The 16,792-nt window shown below is 35.2% G+C and overlaps 2 protein-coding genes across 2 annotated transcripts in view; one reads left to right on the top strand and one right to left on the bottom strand.

Moving 5' to 3' along the window:
* Positions 1 to 3,624: 3,624 nt before the first annotated feature.
* Positions 3,625 to 15,982, bottom strand: LOC117109789 (luc7-like protein 3). Its single transcript, XM_033252211.1, has 10 exons — positions 15,844 to 15,982; positions 14,446 to 14,512; positions 13,902 to 13,941; positions 13,199 to 13,337; positions 12,874 to 13,047; positions 12,302 to 12,463; positions 11,740 to 12,050; positions 11,162 to 11,433; positions 10,258 to 10,509; positions 3,625 to 7,131 (listed from the first exon to the last, which is right to left on the bottom strand). Exons 1-9 carry the CDS (start codon positions 15,943 to 15,945, stop codon positions 10,289 to 10,291), a joined length of 1,488 nt encoding a protein of 495 aa, XP_033108102.1. The 5' UTR covers positions 15,946 to 15,982; the 3' UTR covers positions 3,625 to 7,131; positions 10,258 to 10,288.
* Positions 15,983 to 16,679: 697 nt separating this feature from the next.
* LOC117109786 overlaps positions 16,680 to 16,792 on the top strand; it is a 4,597-nt gene continuing 4,484 nt past the window's right edge. Inside the window, exon 1 of the mRNA XM_033252204.1 lies at positions 16,680 to 16,741. The gene's annotated coding sequence lies outside the window, so the exon portion shown is untranslated. The remainder of the gene's footprint in view (positions 16,742 to 16,792) is intronic.

Below are 16,792 nucleotides of genomic sequence, written 5' to 3'. Positions count from 1 at the left end.
AATATAATGTATTATAGGCCTATTAATTTTTATGGTAACAAATTATATGTAGGCCTATAGGCCTAGTATATGTACAGTATATATTTCCCAGGCCCATCTAGAAAAGAATCTCATCTCAAAGAAGCCCACCCAATAGTCCTAAAAACGCACATTAGAGCTTCTATTATAGGGATTACCATTAATTTTTTTTTTCGCTTCTCTGAAACTAAAATCCTACTTTTTTAGTAGGCCTAGGCCTTAATAGGCAAAAACGCGTGTTTATATTTTTAAAAAAAATCTGAATAAATAATTTATCATTATGTTATTCCTGCTACCTGCTGCCAGTAGGCTAGTAGGCCTATTCAGAATTTAGTAGCAGTTTTTTTTCTCCACTGCATCCTATTATAATAATATAATTAATATTGAAACATCTTCTTTACTTGCATCATTAAATCTAACGTAGATACATTCTCGGCCAGAATAGATTTTCGGGAGGGCGCTGTTGGCACTGGTTCGAAAATATTATGGTTAAATTTTCTGACAAATTTTAAAGTATATGTACCGTACTCCCGCGAATAAGCGCCCGGGCGCTTAAAATATTTTTTTTGCACTTTCTGAGGGGCGCTTATTCAAACGGGGCGCTTATGAAAACAGAATGGAAATTGAGGGGGCGCTTATGGAAAATTTTTAAATTCAAAAGGCACTTTTTGAATGAAAAAAGATTACATAAGGACATCACGCATGGTGGTTAGAAAATATAATCGTAAAGAGAAAATGGCTCATTACAAGAATGCGTGAATATTTACATAACAGCAAAATTGCAGATGCTAGTGGTTAGCTTGTTGGCCATCGGACGATTGAGATTAGCAGGATGGCAGGATCATTGTATTTTTTTTCTTGAAAACTAGATGGGAATTTGCAAGAGAAATATCCTCATTTTGATATTGACTGAAGAAGAATGTGTTTCCACTCTACAGCTCAAATCATACCAGTATTGATTGGATTATTGACTTGCTAAAAAGAAAATCTTATGAGGGGCGCGTATTCAAACGGGGCGTTTAAGGAAATTTTCACGTTAGGAGGGGCGGTAATTCGAGAGGGGCGCTTATTCAAACGGGGCGCTTATTCGCGCGAGTACGGTATAGGAATAGTATTGATTGCTATAATTGAGGATGCGGAAAATTTCTTCTCGCTTTTAAAAATTCAGTTGAAAGATAATATTCTATTGATATACAGTATGTACAGTAATGCATGTATACAGTAAGTATTTCTGTGTAGAGATTGTTCGATGGATACATATATTTTAGTGGTGCGGCAAGGATTTGCCCAAGGCCGGTGTCGTCCATGACTGAGGGGGTTGCTAGTCTAGTCTATGTATTTATGAGAGTAAATGGGCAGAGAAAGGCTTTGCAAGGGCTTACTGTAAAGCCCTTTATTTTCGCACGCCCTTAATTTGCGCGATAAAACGCGAAGTGCGCCATCACAAAACAGGGGAACCTGACCCACTCTCTCTCACCAGCTTGTGCTACCATTGTTTTATCTTTGTATACTGCCAGTTTTTCTGTAATGTTTTTGTTAATTATTATCGTATTTTTTAAGTGGACAAATAAATGTTTTTGTTACTGGAATTACAGAAACAAATGCTGTTGTGAATAAGCTTGGTGGAGAGTTGTAAAATGCTTAACATCTTCCACTTTTAGAATCACGATGGCGCTGTTATTAGGTTATAAGGCGAATTATTCATTATATAAATTATCGTAAGGTGAATTCCATGTAACCATGTTTATTCATGCAGACAGTAGTCCACAAGTGCTGATGAAGACATAAATGACTGTATCTTTTATGTGTAACAAACACTGTGTTAACCTATAAATCTTGAAAAATTGACTTATCTGAATTTAATTGTTATATACTACAGTATTTTCAATTGAAAATGAGAACTAGTATTTTCCCAGACAAATATTACAGTTCAAAATTAAATGTGCTGTTTTACATTGGCAACTACGGTGTAATTACTTTATATTTTGTCATGGCAGACAATAGGAAGAATTAGCAACTGTATGAAAACGATAACAAATACGTCATCTTATTGACATCCGTACATAAATATTCTTGACAATGGCCTGCATTGTCAGTGGTGGATCCAGGAATTCAAAATAGATGGGGTCCGTAGAGGTACTTTCACAGATGGAGGACCTATATCACCTCAGCCCCACCATGGTTGGGATTAAGGCAATCTTGGACAATTTGTGGTGGGGGGGGGGGGGGGGGCCCTTGAATCCGCCACTGATTTTGACAGATATGCAACTGAAGGGGATGACTAAACATTTGATGACGTAACCGTATTCGTTATTAAAATTTCCTTAGTACTGTATATCAATTTATGCTTGGTTTCCATATAATCGCTTTCGGTGACGCTAATTCGTCGGTCGAACTGGGGAGCCTTCCTGAAAGCGTTGGGGACTGTTAAAATAACGACAGTGCAGCGACATTGCAGCAATCTTAAGGAAACTAGCCTTTACAATAATTTGCATGGCAAAATCAACAGAACAAATTAGTTCAACACAATGGTTTCCAAAACATCCACTTTATTATACCAATGCGACAAACGTTCCATCAATAGTTGAATATTGTAGATACAGCACATGCACTGGTGGTTATTGTTATCTTTCTCAAAGTTCAGTCTAAGCATTCAATGGTTACAATTTCAAGTACCTGTATGGTTAACAGGCGTTAGTCCTGATCTCACAGATGCTGAATAATGTAGATATCAACAGTTAATATCTTTAAGTTTGGTGTCATCAAGTTTAACCTTTTACCTAAAAAGTCTTAGCTTATAATTTTATCGTACAATCACACATAACAGGTAATTAATTAGCATATTATATGGCCTAACTTACTTAAAATTATATATCACCAAATCATTGTTATGAATTGCCAATAACAAGCATCAACATTTTTTTCTGCGAAGTGAGTCTCATGAACGACAATTCACCACAATTTTGGTAAAATTAATGTTGAAATGAAGAATATATTTCAGTCTAATGTTAGTGCAAAATATCATTAGGCCTTTGTAATCACCGCACGACGCGCGACTAACATGGCAACTAACACGCGCGTGGGTAAATCGTCACGTACGCTGACGGTTTATAGTCTGGTTGTTATGGTTTTTGTGACGTTTAGCGTGTAGGGACGCACGTGCGCCTAGAATGTCGATGCTAGAGTTATAACCTTTGATGTCCCGAGATGTGCGTCCTTTTGTTGAATTACCTTGCCTATATCAACTCAACCCCACCATGGTTGGGATTAAGGCAATCTTGGACAATTTGGGGGGGGGGGGGGGGGGGCTTGAATCCGCCACTGATTTTGACAGATATGCTACTGAAGGGGATGGATTGACTAAACATTTGATGACGTAACCGTATTCGTTATCAAAATGTTCTTAGTATATCAATTTATGCTTGGTTTCCATACAATCGCTTTCGGTGACGCTAATTCGTCGGTCGAACTGGGGAGCCTTCCTGAAAGCATTGGGGACTGTTAAAATAACGACAGTGCAGCGACATTGCAGCAATCTTAAGGAAACTAGCCTTTACAATAATTTGCATGGCAAAATCAACAGAACAAATTAGTTCAACACAATGGTTTCCAAAACATCCACTTTATTATACCAATGCGACAAACGTTCCATCAATAGTTGAATATTGTAGATACAGCACATGCACTGGTGGTTATTGTTATCTTTCTCAAAGTTCAGTCTAAGCATTCAATGGTTACAATTTCAAGTACCTGTATGGTTAACAGGCGTTAGTCCTGATCTCACAGATGCTGAATAATGTAGATATCAACAGTTAATATCTTTAAGTTTGGTGTCATCAAGTTTAACCTTTTACCTAAAAAGTCTTAGCTTATAATTTTATCGTACAATCACACATAACAGGTAATTAATTAGCATATTATATGGCCTAACTTACTTAAAATTATATATCACCAAATCATTGTTATGAATTGCCAATAACAAGCATCAACATTTAAAGAATATATTACAAGTGACTAACAGTTTATAGCCAATCAAATGAGGATGAAGCAAAAAATAACCAATCAACAAACACACAGCTGACATTTAAATAAAAACTATAAAAAAAAAATGCATAAAATAAATGAAATATGACTATCCAGTGGCAGATACAGGGATTCAAATTAGAGGGGCCAAGATGGATGGTCTACTCCACCTCAGTCCTACAATGGTAGATGCTGAGGTAAAACAATTTATGAACATGTCACCTCACCTCTAGAGGGCCGGAAATGGCACTCTCAGACTTTCATAATCAATTCAGGGCTCCCCCACACCCATCACAATCAAATAACTCAACCAATCAAATCATATTCAAAGAACCACAAAACATACACTGAAGACCAATCAGTCTTCAATCTCATGACCAATTACAAAGAACAGATTACGACCAATCAAATTAAAATTCAAAAGGTAACTGCTAACATGAAATAAGACAATCAAAGGTTTTAATTTATTGACCAATCGAAGACAAAGAGCTTATTAATATTCAGAAACCAATACAAACTTACACAGCTTTTCTACTATTCAAAATCCGAGTCATCACAATGGTGTATGTCCAACCAAATTATGACTGCACCATCCATCAATTAACTATAGTTTATTGCCAATTAAAATGGCTAATGGCCAATCAAACACTAACAGGTAATACCTAATCAAACACCTGCACTGTACAATAAGAGATTTTGATTGGCTAAGAGGTAACTACCAATCAAACACTCTTACTGAACAAGTAAACATCTTTTATTGCCAACAATTAAACTTACACTTCACGGCCAATAAAAAATCTAAATATGTGTGATCCTAGGCCATCTCCAAGTATTAGCGCCACCTACTTGTGCTTAGTGTAATATAATCCATCCATCTCCAACTACAGCTGCCAGATGTCAGATGTTTTCTTTCGTTGGTATTAGTGGGCTCATGAATAAACAAACGGATATATTACAGTACATAATGCTAAATACAGTTAAACTTGCCTAAGTCGACTCTACCGAACTCGAATAATTTCAATGTCAATCTTATTTTACAAGACAAATTGTTGTGTTTTCCATTAATTAACAATCTGTAAGTCAAATTTTATCTAAGTTAAACAATTTTTCAATGACATTTTGGATTCGACTTAGGCAAGTTCAACTGTACACCAAACCAGAGGCATAAACCTAAGAACAGTATGCAGTGACTGAAATCTAGGGTACTGGCATGGGGAGGGGGCAGGAATGAAGAAAAAATAGATAGTGAGGGATGCTAGCTGAGCCAATGAGGCGATTTTTTGCTTAAAATGTTTTTCAGTGAGAGGCACCAGGGATGAAATTTATTCTTGGGATCTTGAGCCACCCACTGCCCTAATCCCCTTGCCACCCTTTAAATAATACCGCAGACAATATGAAACAGGTATGAAACAGACTACTTGAGGCTTGAGTACAGTGTAGTTACCGTACAAACATTTGTGTACCACAGATACAATAGTCAATCTACTACACTGTACTGTACTGTACTTGTTTGTATACTGTACTGGTTCGAAACAATTATTGATACAAATAATAAAGATATATGCAGTTTATTGCTAGAGAATAAATTCTGAACACCTGACAAGAGTAATTTTACATGTATACTAATAAACATACACTATGTGGAAATTATTATACGAAGGTTTGATTAGAGCAAGATTGGGGATACAGTGATAATATCACAGTTGACTTATGAAAACAAATACTGTATATTACTGTATTAGCCAATCAAGTTAAAATCTATACTTGCTAGTGGCAGCCTGTAAGGACGAAATCTAGGGAAACACATCAACTAACTACTACATGTTATAACCTGCTTGGTAAAATGATGGTACAGATAAGCAGACGGTCAAGACTTAACTCGATGTGGCCTTGCACGGTTGAATTGTCATTTATGTGAATACTACAACAAGGATGGGGTCATGATGACTCGACTGAAGCATTCTTGACCTGTACAGATCTGGAGTTGACACCACGACCGCTGATGTCATTGGGAAACAAATGGACTGCTTTATAGGTATCAGCATGCCCATTAACAATACAAAACATTTGGAATGTGTAATCACGTATATCTACATTTGGACAATATATTTTTCTAAAATCCAATCTACTAATGTAATACAGGAACATTTAAAGAACATAATATCCCATTCACTACTGCTACAAGTAGGCCTAGGCCTATCTATAATAATAATAACTAAACCTAAGTTGCTTCGAGCCCCCTTGACTGAATACACTATGTATGCAGTCAATTAATTTAATAACAACACAAAATTATATTTTACAACAGAATATTATTGTCAGTGGTTTGTTCACTTGCATAGAGTTTTTATAAGAATACTACCACCAATGAAACAAAGATACTCGCTTGCTGTGTTGGCCATGCACAGTAATGAATTGGAAATCAGGGTCAATCAGGATTTTCCCCCAGTTATAAAGCCAGAGGTCAAATTTCATAGTTCATAACTAATCAACATTCATCTCCATCATGAGTACTAAAATGGAATGCATTAGGATAAAACTGATGGTTAAAGATATAAAATTAATTAAAGCATAAAAAGCTTCTTTTCATATTGGATTCACAACACAAGTTATTCTTTGAAGAAATAGTATTAAAAGAAAAAAAAAACCGATCCTGGATTAGATTTTGCTTGGAGAAACACAAACTTATTTTGAGCTTAACAAAGGCAATGGTTGCACAAGAGTGGGACACATGAGACCAATTCCATGACAATATTGTGACTATTCAAAATTGTCACCAAGCATTTTGTCTGAAAGAAGTCTGGTGTGCCAAAAGTCCCAAAGTTTTTACTGGGACATTTTGAATACAAACTTAAAAATATTCTTATTAAAAGTCTATGCCTGTGCACTTTAAACAGTAATGTTACAAGAAATTATGGTTCCTGTTTGATTGTAAAGTTGAAACTACTTATTTGTTTTATTAATATAATGTTCACCTGTACACTAAAGGCAATTCCTCCAAAACCAATTTGTAAATGTCTTCGTTCTGTTCACAACTATACCACGGTGTTCCAGTAGAAGCATATCAATCAATCAAAACTCGAAAAACCTCTGTAATTGAAACACACAAGACAGTCGCAGATAAATTAACCGTCTTAATAAAAAACAAAAATGTCCCGATGTTTTCAGGGACTTTTATTAGTATAGATTAAGGAAGGACAGTACCTCTTGTAGTTTCTATGCAATCCGGTTGCTCAATATCTTCACTATGATTGTTGAAAATATAGCAAAATAAACATAAATGACAGTTAATGTAAATCTGTTAAATAGATGAATAAAAATGTGTTACTTCAATTTTGTGAGAGGGATTCCAGCAACGTTGAATAATATATAAATTTAGGAGACACCACTTAATTCTGCCCATCACGTACAGTATTAAGTCTGATCACTTCTGCTTTGTGCTGGTACGCCAACCATACCTGTACATCTCAAGAGCTGTGAGGTACCAGAAGATGGCTTGGGCTGGAATAGTGGGCTCGTGAATGTAACATAGTTAGTGTGGATTCATTCTAATTAAAATGCCAATTTTATAGTCTGGCTTGTTTTTTAACAAAAGCATCCTCAATGCAGAAAAAAAAAGTACAAAAATAAATTGTTTTTTACAAAAACCTGTTAAATGTGTTAAGTGATCGCTGTACACCTTGTTGATAGTTCTGAAAAAATTGTTGCTTTTTTGGGAATCTTCAAACACAACAGTAGAACTATCTACATGGTGTACTGCAAACATTTAACTTGTTAAATCACTACAATAATTTAAGTTCAATGAAAGGAGTGTAACATTCTTTACACTCATATTTTCAATCAAAGAAAAAATTATTTTAAAAATCAGAATTAAATTTATCTGACTAAACACCAGTACACATAAACTGATAACCCATGCATGAATGTAGGATTCAGTAACATTCTACAAACATTATTGAGAAGATTTAACTGTGTACTAATGCTTGTTTACAATAATCTCTATTGTCCATTAATGGTGAAAATAAAATCCTAATGGCATTTAAGTAGACTCCGGCCTTGTAATTTAAAGGTCCTGGGTTCAAATCTTGTCTGAATTAGGGATTTGTTCTCACAAATAAATACAAACTCCACTCTCTAAACCTCATAATGAGAATTAGTTTATGGAGCTTAAAGAGTTGCTACTGGATGAGAAGAAAAACGAATTTGCGGTGTAACAATAACAAATGGACATGAGTACAATATGATTTAAGCTTTGGGAGTATTGCTTCTACAGGATAAATACATAAGCAAGGTTTGCAAAAAACCGTACACCGAAAGATTGTATGTCAACCATGAAAGAATAAGTTCACTTTACAATGCAATTTACAAAGCACAACTCCATTATGCAATAAAAAATTAATATCTATTATGCATATTTCTGCAAAACTTTCATGTGACCTCTAACCTTCAATAAAGGCAAGAAGCGTGCAGAGAGAAAGAAAACCTTCCCTCTGTGTCAATATAATTCTATGGCGTATCCTGGGCCGGCTGTTCTTATATCCATTCGCACTGACAAGATGAAGAGTTTTTGTACTGGTTAACTAATAAGGCACAGTCAAATGCTTTCCAATTGGTAATAGGGAATACCCTGAAATACAACTTTTCTGTTAATAAACAAGAGACACAATAACTGCCATGGGTTCGAAAAAAACATCCATCATGTTGCTTTCTTGATGATTCACAACAAAATACAAACATCATTTATTGTCTTTGTTATTTCAGATTGATACCAAAAATAATCTTGTATTCAGCATGCAGTTATTCATAGTACAAAGAAGCAGAAAAATACCAAAAATTGAAACTTCAAAAAGCAGTAGTAAAAATCTGGTTCTCGAAATTTCTAATTATGTTAATGTGTGTGTAATTAGGGAGTGGGGAGGGGAGGTGGAGAGGGTGGAGAAAGTTGGTGTATATCAGTACATTTTTGAGAGATGTCTAGGTATATATTACTTCAACTGAATATTATGTATGCTTGGATTGGATATTAGATCTAAAATTTTAGTACTATTCTTTGAAATACACTTATTGATTAATACATAAAAATGTGATTTTCAAGAATAGGTGTAAATGCATAATTCAACTCATATATATTTCTTGAGTACATACAAATGTGTGTACATGGGTGTGCAAAGGGGCAGGGGAGGGTGTATTTGAATGTGGAATTTGCGATGTGTAAATTAATTGAAAATTAATAATTATTAATCGATTTTAAATGTAAACTTATAGTACGCTTTTAAAATACATTTCTTTAAGAATACAGTCTTAAAATATATTTTAACTGCACCAAACTACCTTAATCAACTTATATTTTAAAACCACATAGGCAAGACCAACTCTTTATTAACAATTGATAGTATAAGTAAAACAAAAATAGGTGGTTTGTTGTAAAAAACTGACATAGGCAGCAATCTTCAGTCAACAAACTGCACACGGTTATCCAGTGTTTTTTTTTTACAGTAAGTAAATAGTGTAAGATCCAACAGTCACTTGCCTGGGAGGCATACCTTAAAATAGCGTGTCATATCCCGCTTCACTCACTGTTAGAAACCTGGTTGTTAAAACCAATCGACCGTCCAGCTGCTGTCGCCATGACAACCACACTTTAGAAGGGCGACCTGTTTCTTCAACAACCTCCTTATACAACGTTTCAGCACCGGATGATTAGATATATAACATATGAAATTATGATGAACTTTGTTTTCACAACAATAACTAGTATATCCTCTTACACTTAAGTGAATTATCGCAGTGGCTCATTTTGGAAAAAAAAAAAAAAAAACAGGGCCTGCTTTCAATATTGTTTTTTTTTTTGGTTTTTTTTCGAGCAAAAAGCAATGTTTGTAGGTCAATAATTAATACTTATTCTTTTTGGGAGAAAAAAAATTGTTTTTTTAATTTCTTAACTTTTTAACAAGCTTTTCAATTGTATCCTAAGTGTAATTCCAAAATTGTTTGGAAATGAAATTTTTTTTAAATTCCAAATTTTAAAATTAAATACTTTATATGAAACTTGGATTTTGTACGACAAATTTCTAATATCGCCTGATAGATCTATCGTGATTTTCACTTTTCCCCCCACAAATTTAAACGGCTTTAGTTCAGACATCAACTTTTTGAAGGTTCTGGAGAGGAGCCAGGAAGATACCTGTTTCAGTTTCATGCCGTCGATTCACTCACCTTTAGTTTGAAGGTTTAGTAGGAGTATGTCTTAATCCAGTATTTCACTTTCCATGACTTCAAAATCTATCTCAGTTTTGATTGGCTCTGCTGGAATTTGCAATGGTTTGATTGGCTCACTTTCAATCAGCTCAGTTTTGATTGGGTCAGGTTCGTTTGGCTCACTTGCATCCTCTGTAGATGACACTTCTCCATACTGGTGAGGTTCCTTTAATGTCTCCATCTCTTCCAAGGTTTCTTCTTTTGGAATATCTGAAAAAAAAAAAATTATATTTCAAAATATACTGAATTATCACAACCAACTCAGTGAGGTAGAATGGTAAAATTAATTATTTATTTTTATTTATTTATTAAGATTTATATAGCGCACATGTACAGAAAACTTCTCAATGGATACAGAGTCAACCATACACACTCCCTGAGGAGTATGCCTAATTATACGTGCAATCAGCACTACTAATTTCATTCCGAATCATCACCTCCTACCAGGTACCAATTTATACTCCTGAGTGAAGAGATGCAAATGCAGATAAATTGTCTTGACACAAGCAGAGTCAACCTTCAGATTGAAAGCTCAATGCCTTACACAATGCGTCACACGCTTCCACGTAATTACAGTATATCTACAACTTCCATATTTGTTTGAAGCAATAGATTTACGGCTGGATGCTCTTGTAATTGATACACTCAACTTAAAGTTGAGGCTTTTAATATCTTGTTTTGCAAACCTGCCAACAAAATAAAATTTCATTTCTACACTTTCAGCTGCATGTAAAAAAAAAATGTTCTAAACAATATATAAATTTATCTTTATCAGGTCTAAGCAACTTTATTAACATTAAATACTGTACATATATACTATAGTATTCCATTTTTATTAGTTGTAAAAACCAACAAAACTCACTTTCTTGTTGAAGACCATTTTCCTGTTCTTTAACTTCACTTTCCACCTCTTTCTGTTCTTTCTTCACCACCTCTTTCTCTCTACTGCGTTCTCTATCACGATCACTTCGATCTCTGCTCTTTCGCCGGTCCCGGCTTCTTGAACGACGACGGTCCCTCGATCTTGATCTTGAATACCTTTTTTTGCTGCGTGAACGTGACCTTGATCTACGTCTTTCTCTGCTTCGTGAACGTGATCTTCTTCTGCGATCTCTACTACGACTTCTTCTACGTCTGAAAAAGCAGTTAAAGAAGTATGCAGACATTTTAGGAGAACCACAGAGTTACCATTAAGCTCTGTCCAGATTTTCAAATTTTCTGTTGACAAAACCTTTTGTATGCCCATGTATAGTCATGATTTTCCTATATATGGTCGTGATGTGATGTCATCATGACCATATTTAGACATGTCATGTTTTTTTCAAATAAAATTAACAGTCTGGACAGGGCCCGGCTTTTACATATCATGGTCAAAATTAATTCAACTAAGAGAACACAGATTTAGAAAAATTCAAAATATTTAGTTTAACTATCATATACCTGTCTCTATCCCTTTCTCTGTCCCTGTCTCGACTTCTGCTTCTACGTTTTCTGTCCCTGCTTCTTGATCTCCTCCTGTCACGTGATCTACTCCTCCTCCGACGATCTCTTGACCTTGAGCGCGACCTTCGATCTCTCCTTTCCTTTTCCTTCCGTTTTTGTCTCTCCTCTTTTTCTTTCTCGCGCTCTTTTTCTCTCTCTTCTCTCTTTCTCTGCCTTTCTTCTCTTTCCCTCTCTCTTTCCTTCTCTCTTTCCTCGCGCTCTTTTTGTCGCTTAGCTTCTAATTCTTCTATTGGCCGTCTCTGCTCTTTCTACAAAAACCAAAAAATTTAAGTTTATTAATGAAATATAGTAAATGCGGTTTTTAAGAAATACCTACATGGCGTACCAAAAGCATTTAATATATTATTACTTTCCCATGCAAACATTCAAACAATACTCATTTAAAAACATAACTAATGTCAATGAATGTTTACTTTATATTGCAATTAAGATATAAACTAAAATTGCTTTAAATTCTTTTTGACTAAATATGATCTAAGACTTGTCATATTCAATGTACCTTAATTTCATCAATTGTTGCCTTGATTTTAGCATAGCCCATGTGTTGCTTTCCCATCAAGTGTTCATCGACGCGCGACTTCGCATCACCGATAATCAGGAATGCAGCACACACCTGGCATACTTCCATCTGCTTCTCCTGGGAGGCTATTGATTCCACAGACTGGAAATAAAAGAAAACTTGTGTCAGCACATGCCAGTGATGTATCTAGAACTATTGAAATGGGAAGGGGTCTTGGGGGGGGGGGCATGAAGGTGAAGCGGGGACTTGATGATTAACAAAATTAACATCTGATTTCATAACATTTACATTATATTTAGGTTGACTGGAATTGTAAGTGTGCTTTGTAACTCTTCATTGGGTGCAGGATATAGTCATATGTGAACAACTTTGAAGCTGTTTTTCTCAGATGTACTTATACTATTACTTCAATTTTTCATTATTAATTCAAGAAAACTAATAAACCCAAAGTTATATATCATCCTAGAATAGGTTTTGTAGGAACATTTTAAAGGTCATGTTAGATGGGTGGAATTTCCTCATTAAAGTTTATATTGTAGATAATCGCATACCACTCGTAACTGTTCTCGCTCATCCTTCAGTTGATCCACCAACTTCATCGTGCCCTCTGCCTCTTCCACCTTTCCGTCGCATCCCAGTTGCTCCACTTGTTCTAGTAGATCATTGATTTTTTCTGTTAGAAGCTTAATCTTTTCCTCATTCTTGTTTTTCAATGGTGTATGCAGCTGTAGGCAAAGACAACATAGAATCTATAATTTGCGGTACTATTCAAAACTGCCAAGTCTGGTAAATTGTAAAACATATTCATAATGAGATACATAAGGATCAGGGTAATGCACAGTAATGGAATGTAAATTATGATAACAAAATACGTACCGAGTTTGAAGTGTTATTGAGGGCTAGCCTAGAATGCCCTCTACGGATGCGACGCTCAACATCTTGCATTATCTGCTCCAAGCAACTAAGGAACGCTTCTTCATATCCCATCTTCCTATACCTTGAACTTTCTTGATAACTAGATTAGAAAATTAAATTAAATCCTTAAATCGAACCCACACTTGACATGTTTAATCTTCCAAAAATCGAGACACCCTTATTAATGATACACTCCTATTTCTTAATTGAAGGGGGTAATTGAAGGGGGTACTTTTTTTTGGGTCCTGACAGTGTACTCTTAATAGTGGGATAAATAAAGAATTTTTGAATTCAAATTTTATGACGACTCAAACATGGTAAAAGGGTCAAATTTCTTATTTTCACAAGTCGTACAGTACAAAGATTTGGGAATTTCTCCCTATTCCTGGGTCAGGCAACATGGGTCAAAGTTGAAAGAACCCACATCCAGGAGATCTGGATAAATACAGTATTCTACTAAACACATTTAATTTGGGCGATACAGTACAGTACCCATGGTAAGTTGACTTCTGTGTGACAATTGATAGTATGATTGTGAATTTGTGGGAAAAGGGTTTCTTTCCAAGAAATTTTTGCTTTTTTGTGGGGAGAACATTTTTTTGGGAGACTCCTTCGAACTTGCGGGAGGCTTAGCACCTCAGTGATAACAAGTGGTACAACTTACGCCTTCCTTAACTCATCATCATGGAGCTTGGTGCATGGTCCTAAATTTAAAAGAAAAAAAATCAAATACAAATTAGTAAGTATTTACTTGATTCTTTTTTAAATGAACAATTTAATTATTGAAGGCTTGAAGGTTTCGAAAATAAGGGGTTTTTATGATTTTGTGCAAAAAGTTAAATTTATCAGAATATTGTGTTGGAGCAATATGTTTTTTTTGGAGTGAAAAATACACCTGTAACAATAACCTATGAAAGTCCGAAGACTTACTTTACAGTGAATTGGGAAGTACACCAGAGACAATCCCTCAACAGTTCTTTTAAAGTGATAACTAGCACATGGCCCATTTTGCCCACAAGCCCAACAGCCTTTGGTTCAGTAAGTGGTTTGTATTTGTGATAAGCACTAATACTTCCATGAATAATCTGCTTCTTTCAAAAGACTTCCCTGTAGCTGTTATGTTAAGCCCTTATCTAGGCCTCTAGTAGAAGCCCAGGCCCACTGATTCATTGAAAAAAAGCCATATATAAAACCTTAAATACACTTACCAAGATCAGATCTTGTGTTAATAAAGAGCTCATGTGGACAATACTGCACCAAGAAGTGTTTGCATACCTACAGCATTGAGAGAAAATAATATGAATGAAAAATACATGTCAACAAATAAGTCGTCATAAAAACCAACTATATAAGAGCCTAATGTTGAAAAATAAAATGATGCCTTGTTTTTTTTAAAGTTTTGTTATCTAGTTTAAAATTCTTGGGTAGGTATTTTGACTGTCAAAAAATTACACACTAAACTGTTACTAGATTTCATAATGGCATTGTTTACTAAACCTATTTCAAAATCCTAGGTGATTTATGTTCCATCTATGCTTCCTCATCAACACAATGTTGCACTAGACTATGATTTTTATGAATTGTTGTTGGCTGGTCAGCAGGAAAAAAAAAATTAAATTTGTATATAACACCCCCTATGTTAAAATAATGAAACAGAATGCTGTCTTTGTCATACTTTTTAAAATTTTAGTGGTAGAAGGAACTGCTACTGATTACGGTTGTCGGTCAGTAGGCCTATAGCTTAATTTAAAAAACTCTTATATGGCCTGTATTCACATTTTAAGACAAATTCACTTGATTTTTATGAATTTTATGACCATTGTAATCGGCCTATACATTTTATCTTAAATTATAAAACTTTTATACGTGAAATAATACAACATAGGTATGAGAATTAGTGGATGCTCATTCCTGAGACTCGCGCATTATGCATTAGAGTTGGCAGGTGTAGCTTTATTCTAAATCCCCGCCATTCATACTGTTCAAATCATTTTATCATTTGTTACTGTAAAACTTAAAAATATTCTTGCCATACTGTAAAGTTTTTAATTGCGTAGAGGACATCTAAAAAATCAGCTCAAATTTGTGCCTAATTGTAATTGCTGCATAAATAATTGCATTGATTGGTTTTAAATTCAAAGACTAATTTTCAGAAAAAAACCTACAGGTACTGTAGGGCCATCTAGGTCATAGGCTAGGCTATGTACGGCTAGGGCAGGTCTAGCCTTGGTGGTAGGTAGGCCCTATCTATGCTAGCACTTCCCTCCCTGCCTGATGATTGTTACTTCAACTTGTTTGTATTATTTTTTTTAAGGCACTTTTTATAGGCCCAATTCCAAAATATATTTCGGCCTAGGACAGGTTAGGCCTGAGCAAGGAGGAACCTTGGGCCTAGAAACTAGGCCCTAGGCCTAGAGTAAGTAGCATATGGCCTAGTTCTCTAGGGCTAGGCCTAGACTACGCTGCTGAGAAGAAAAAGTGTGGTGGTGACGGTGCCTGCGCGAGGCGGGGTCTGGTGTACTACAAACAACAGTGGTGTTAAAAAGTACCAAATGAGTCATCACATAATTTAAATCTATAGAAAATTTATAGGAGAAACTACTTACATCTTCGCTATCCCATCGTATATTTCTATTTGCGTCATCTGGGCGAAGATTTCGATTTCTGCCCATCAGCTCATCGAGCAGTGCAGCAGCGGCATGCGCCATGTTGAAGTCTGTCCTAAAAACGAAAACGTCATACGTACGTCACGAGCAAGTCTAGGGGGCGCTATGTTCCCCAACAGCACCTGCGCGACAGGCAACCGTAGTTGGAGTGTTTCTAAATATCTGGATAATATCGAAAAGCCACAGATCAACTTAAATATTTAATTTCTAATTTTAAAGATGTTATGAACTAAAACGACACAAGAAAGAAACGTTAATATTTGAACTGTATGCCTATGCCTGACAAGATGCTGCCAAAAATACAGTAACTACCGATAATCTTATAGGCCTATTATTATTATCGAATCTCAAAATGTCTGTCTCTTTTCGGAGTTATTGTCTTTCTATGGAAATGATTTTTTTGTGTGGAAACCAGTTTTTTGGTTAATTTTTAGTAGTTTAATGTATTATATTAAGTTAGTTTGTTATGTTACTATTCAGTTGGTATTGATTTTATTTTTAACGACGGCTTAAAACAGTCCCTCTCTCATTATGGTGTATGCGGCCCCGTGAATAAATAAATAAACAGTTTACCCCTCAGGTAAATTTAAGAAATTTTTAAATGATTAGCAATATAAAACTTAAAAATAAATTCTGCTTCATGCCTTTGTATGCTCATTATGAATAGGCCTACATAAAAATAATATATACTACAAATCGATTAAATATATTGGCCAAGTTGGCTCTTCATATTGGATTTATCACAGGTAAATGTACGGTACTATTTGTATAATAATCGGTATTGTATTTTGGTAACGACGATAGGCAGCCATTATAGAAATTGGATTAACAAGCTAAGGTAGGTTTTGAAATACAAAATACAGTTCTTATCCTGAATCAGTTTTGGCTC

The sequence above is a fragment of the Anneissia japonica genome, unplaced genomic scaffold (assembly GCF_011630105.1).
Source record: "Anneissia japonica isolate Jap-2015-1 unplaced genomic scaffold, ASM1163010v1 scaffold334_len275345_cov169, whole genome shotgun sequence".
NCBI classification, from domain to species: Eukaryota; Metazoa; Echinodermata; class Crinoidea; order Comatulida; family Comatulidae; genus Anneissia; species Anneissia japonica.
The sequence above is the reverse complement of the archived record's forward strand: the minus strand, read 5'-3'. Positions and strand labels throughout refer to the sequence as shown.

Excerpts from the sequence above, each read along its gene's own strand:
- LOC117109789 (XM_033252211.1), bottom strand. The coding sequence starts at position 15,945 with ATGGCGCATGCCGCTGCTGCACTGCTCGATGAGCTGATGGGCAGAAAT. Across the intron at positions 11,434-11,739 it reads AGAGAAAGGGATAGAGACAG|ACGTAGAAGAAGTCGTAGTA; the intron begins GTATATGATAGT and ends CTGCTTTTTCAG. Across the intron at positions 10,510-11,161 it reads AAATGGTCTTCAACAAGAAA|ATATTCCAAAAGAAGAAACC; the intron begins GTGAGTTTTGTT and ends TTTTTTTTTCAG.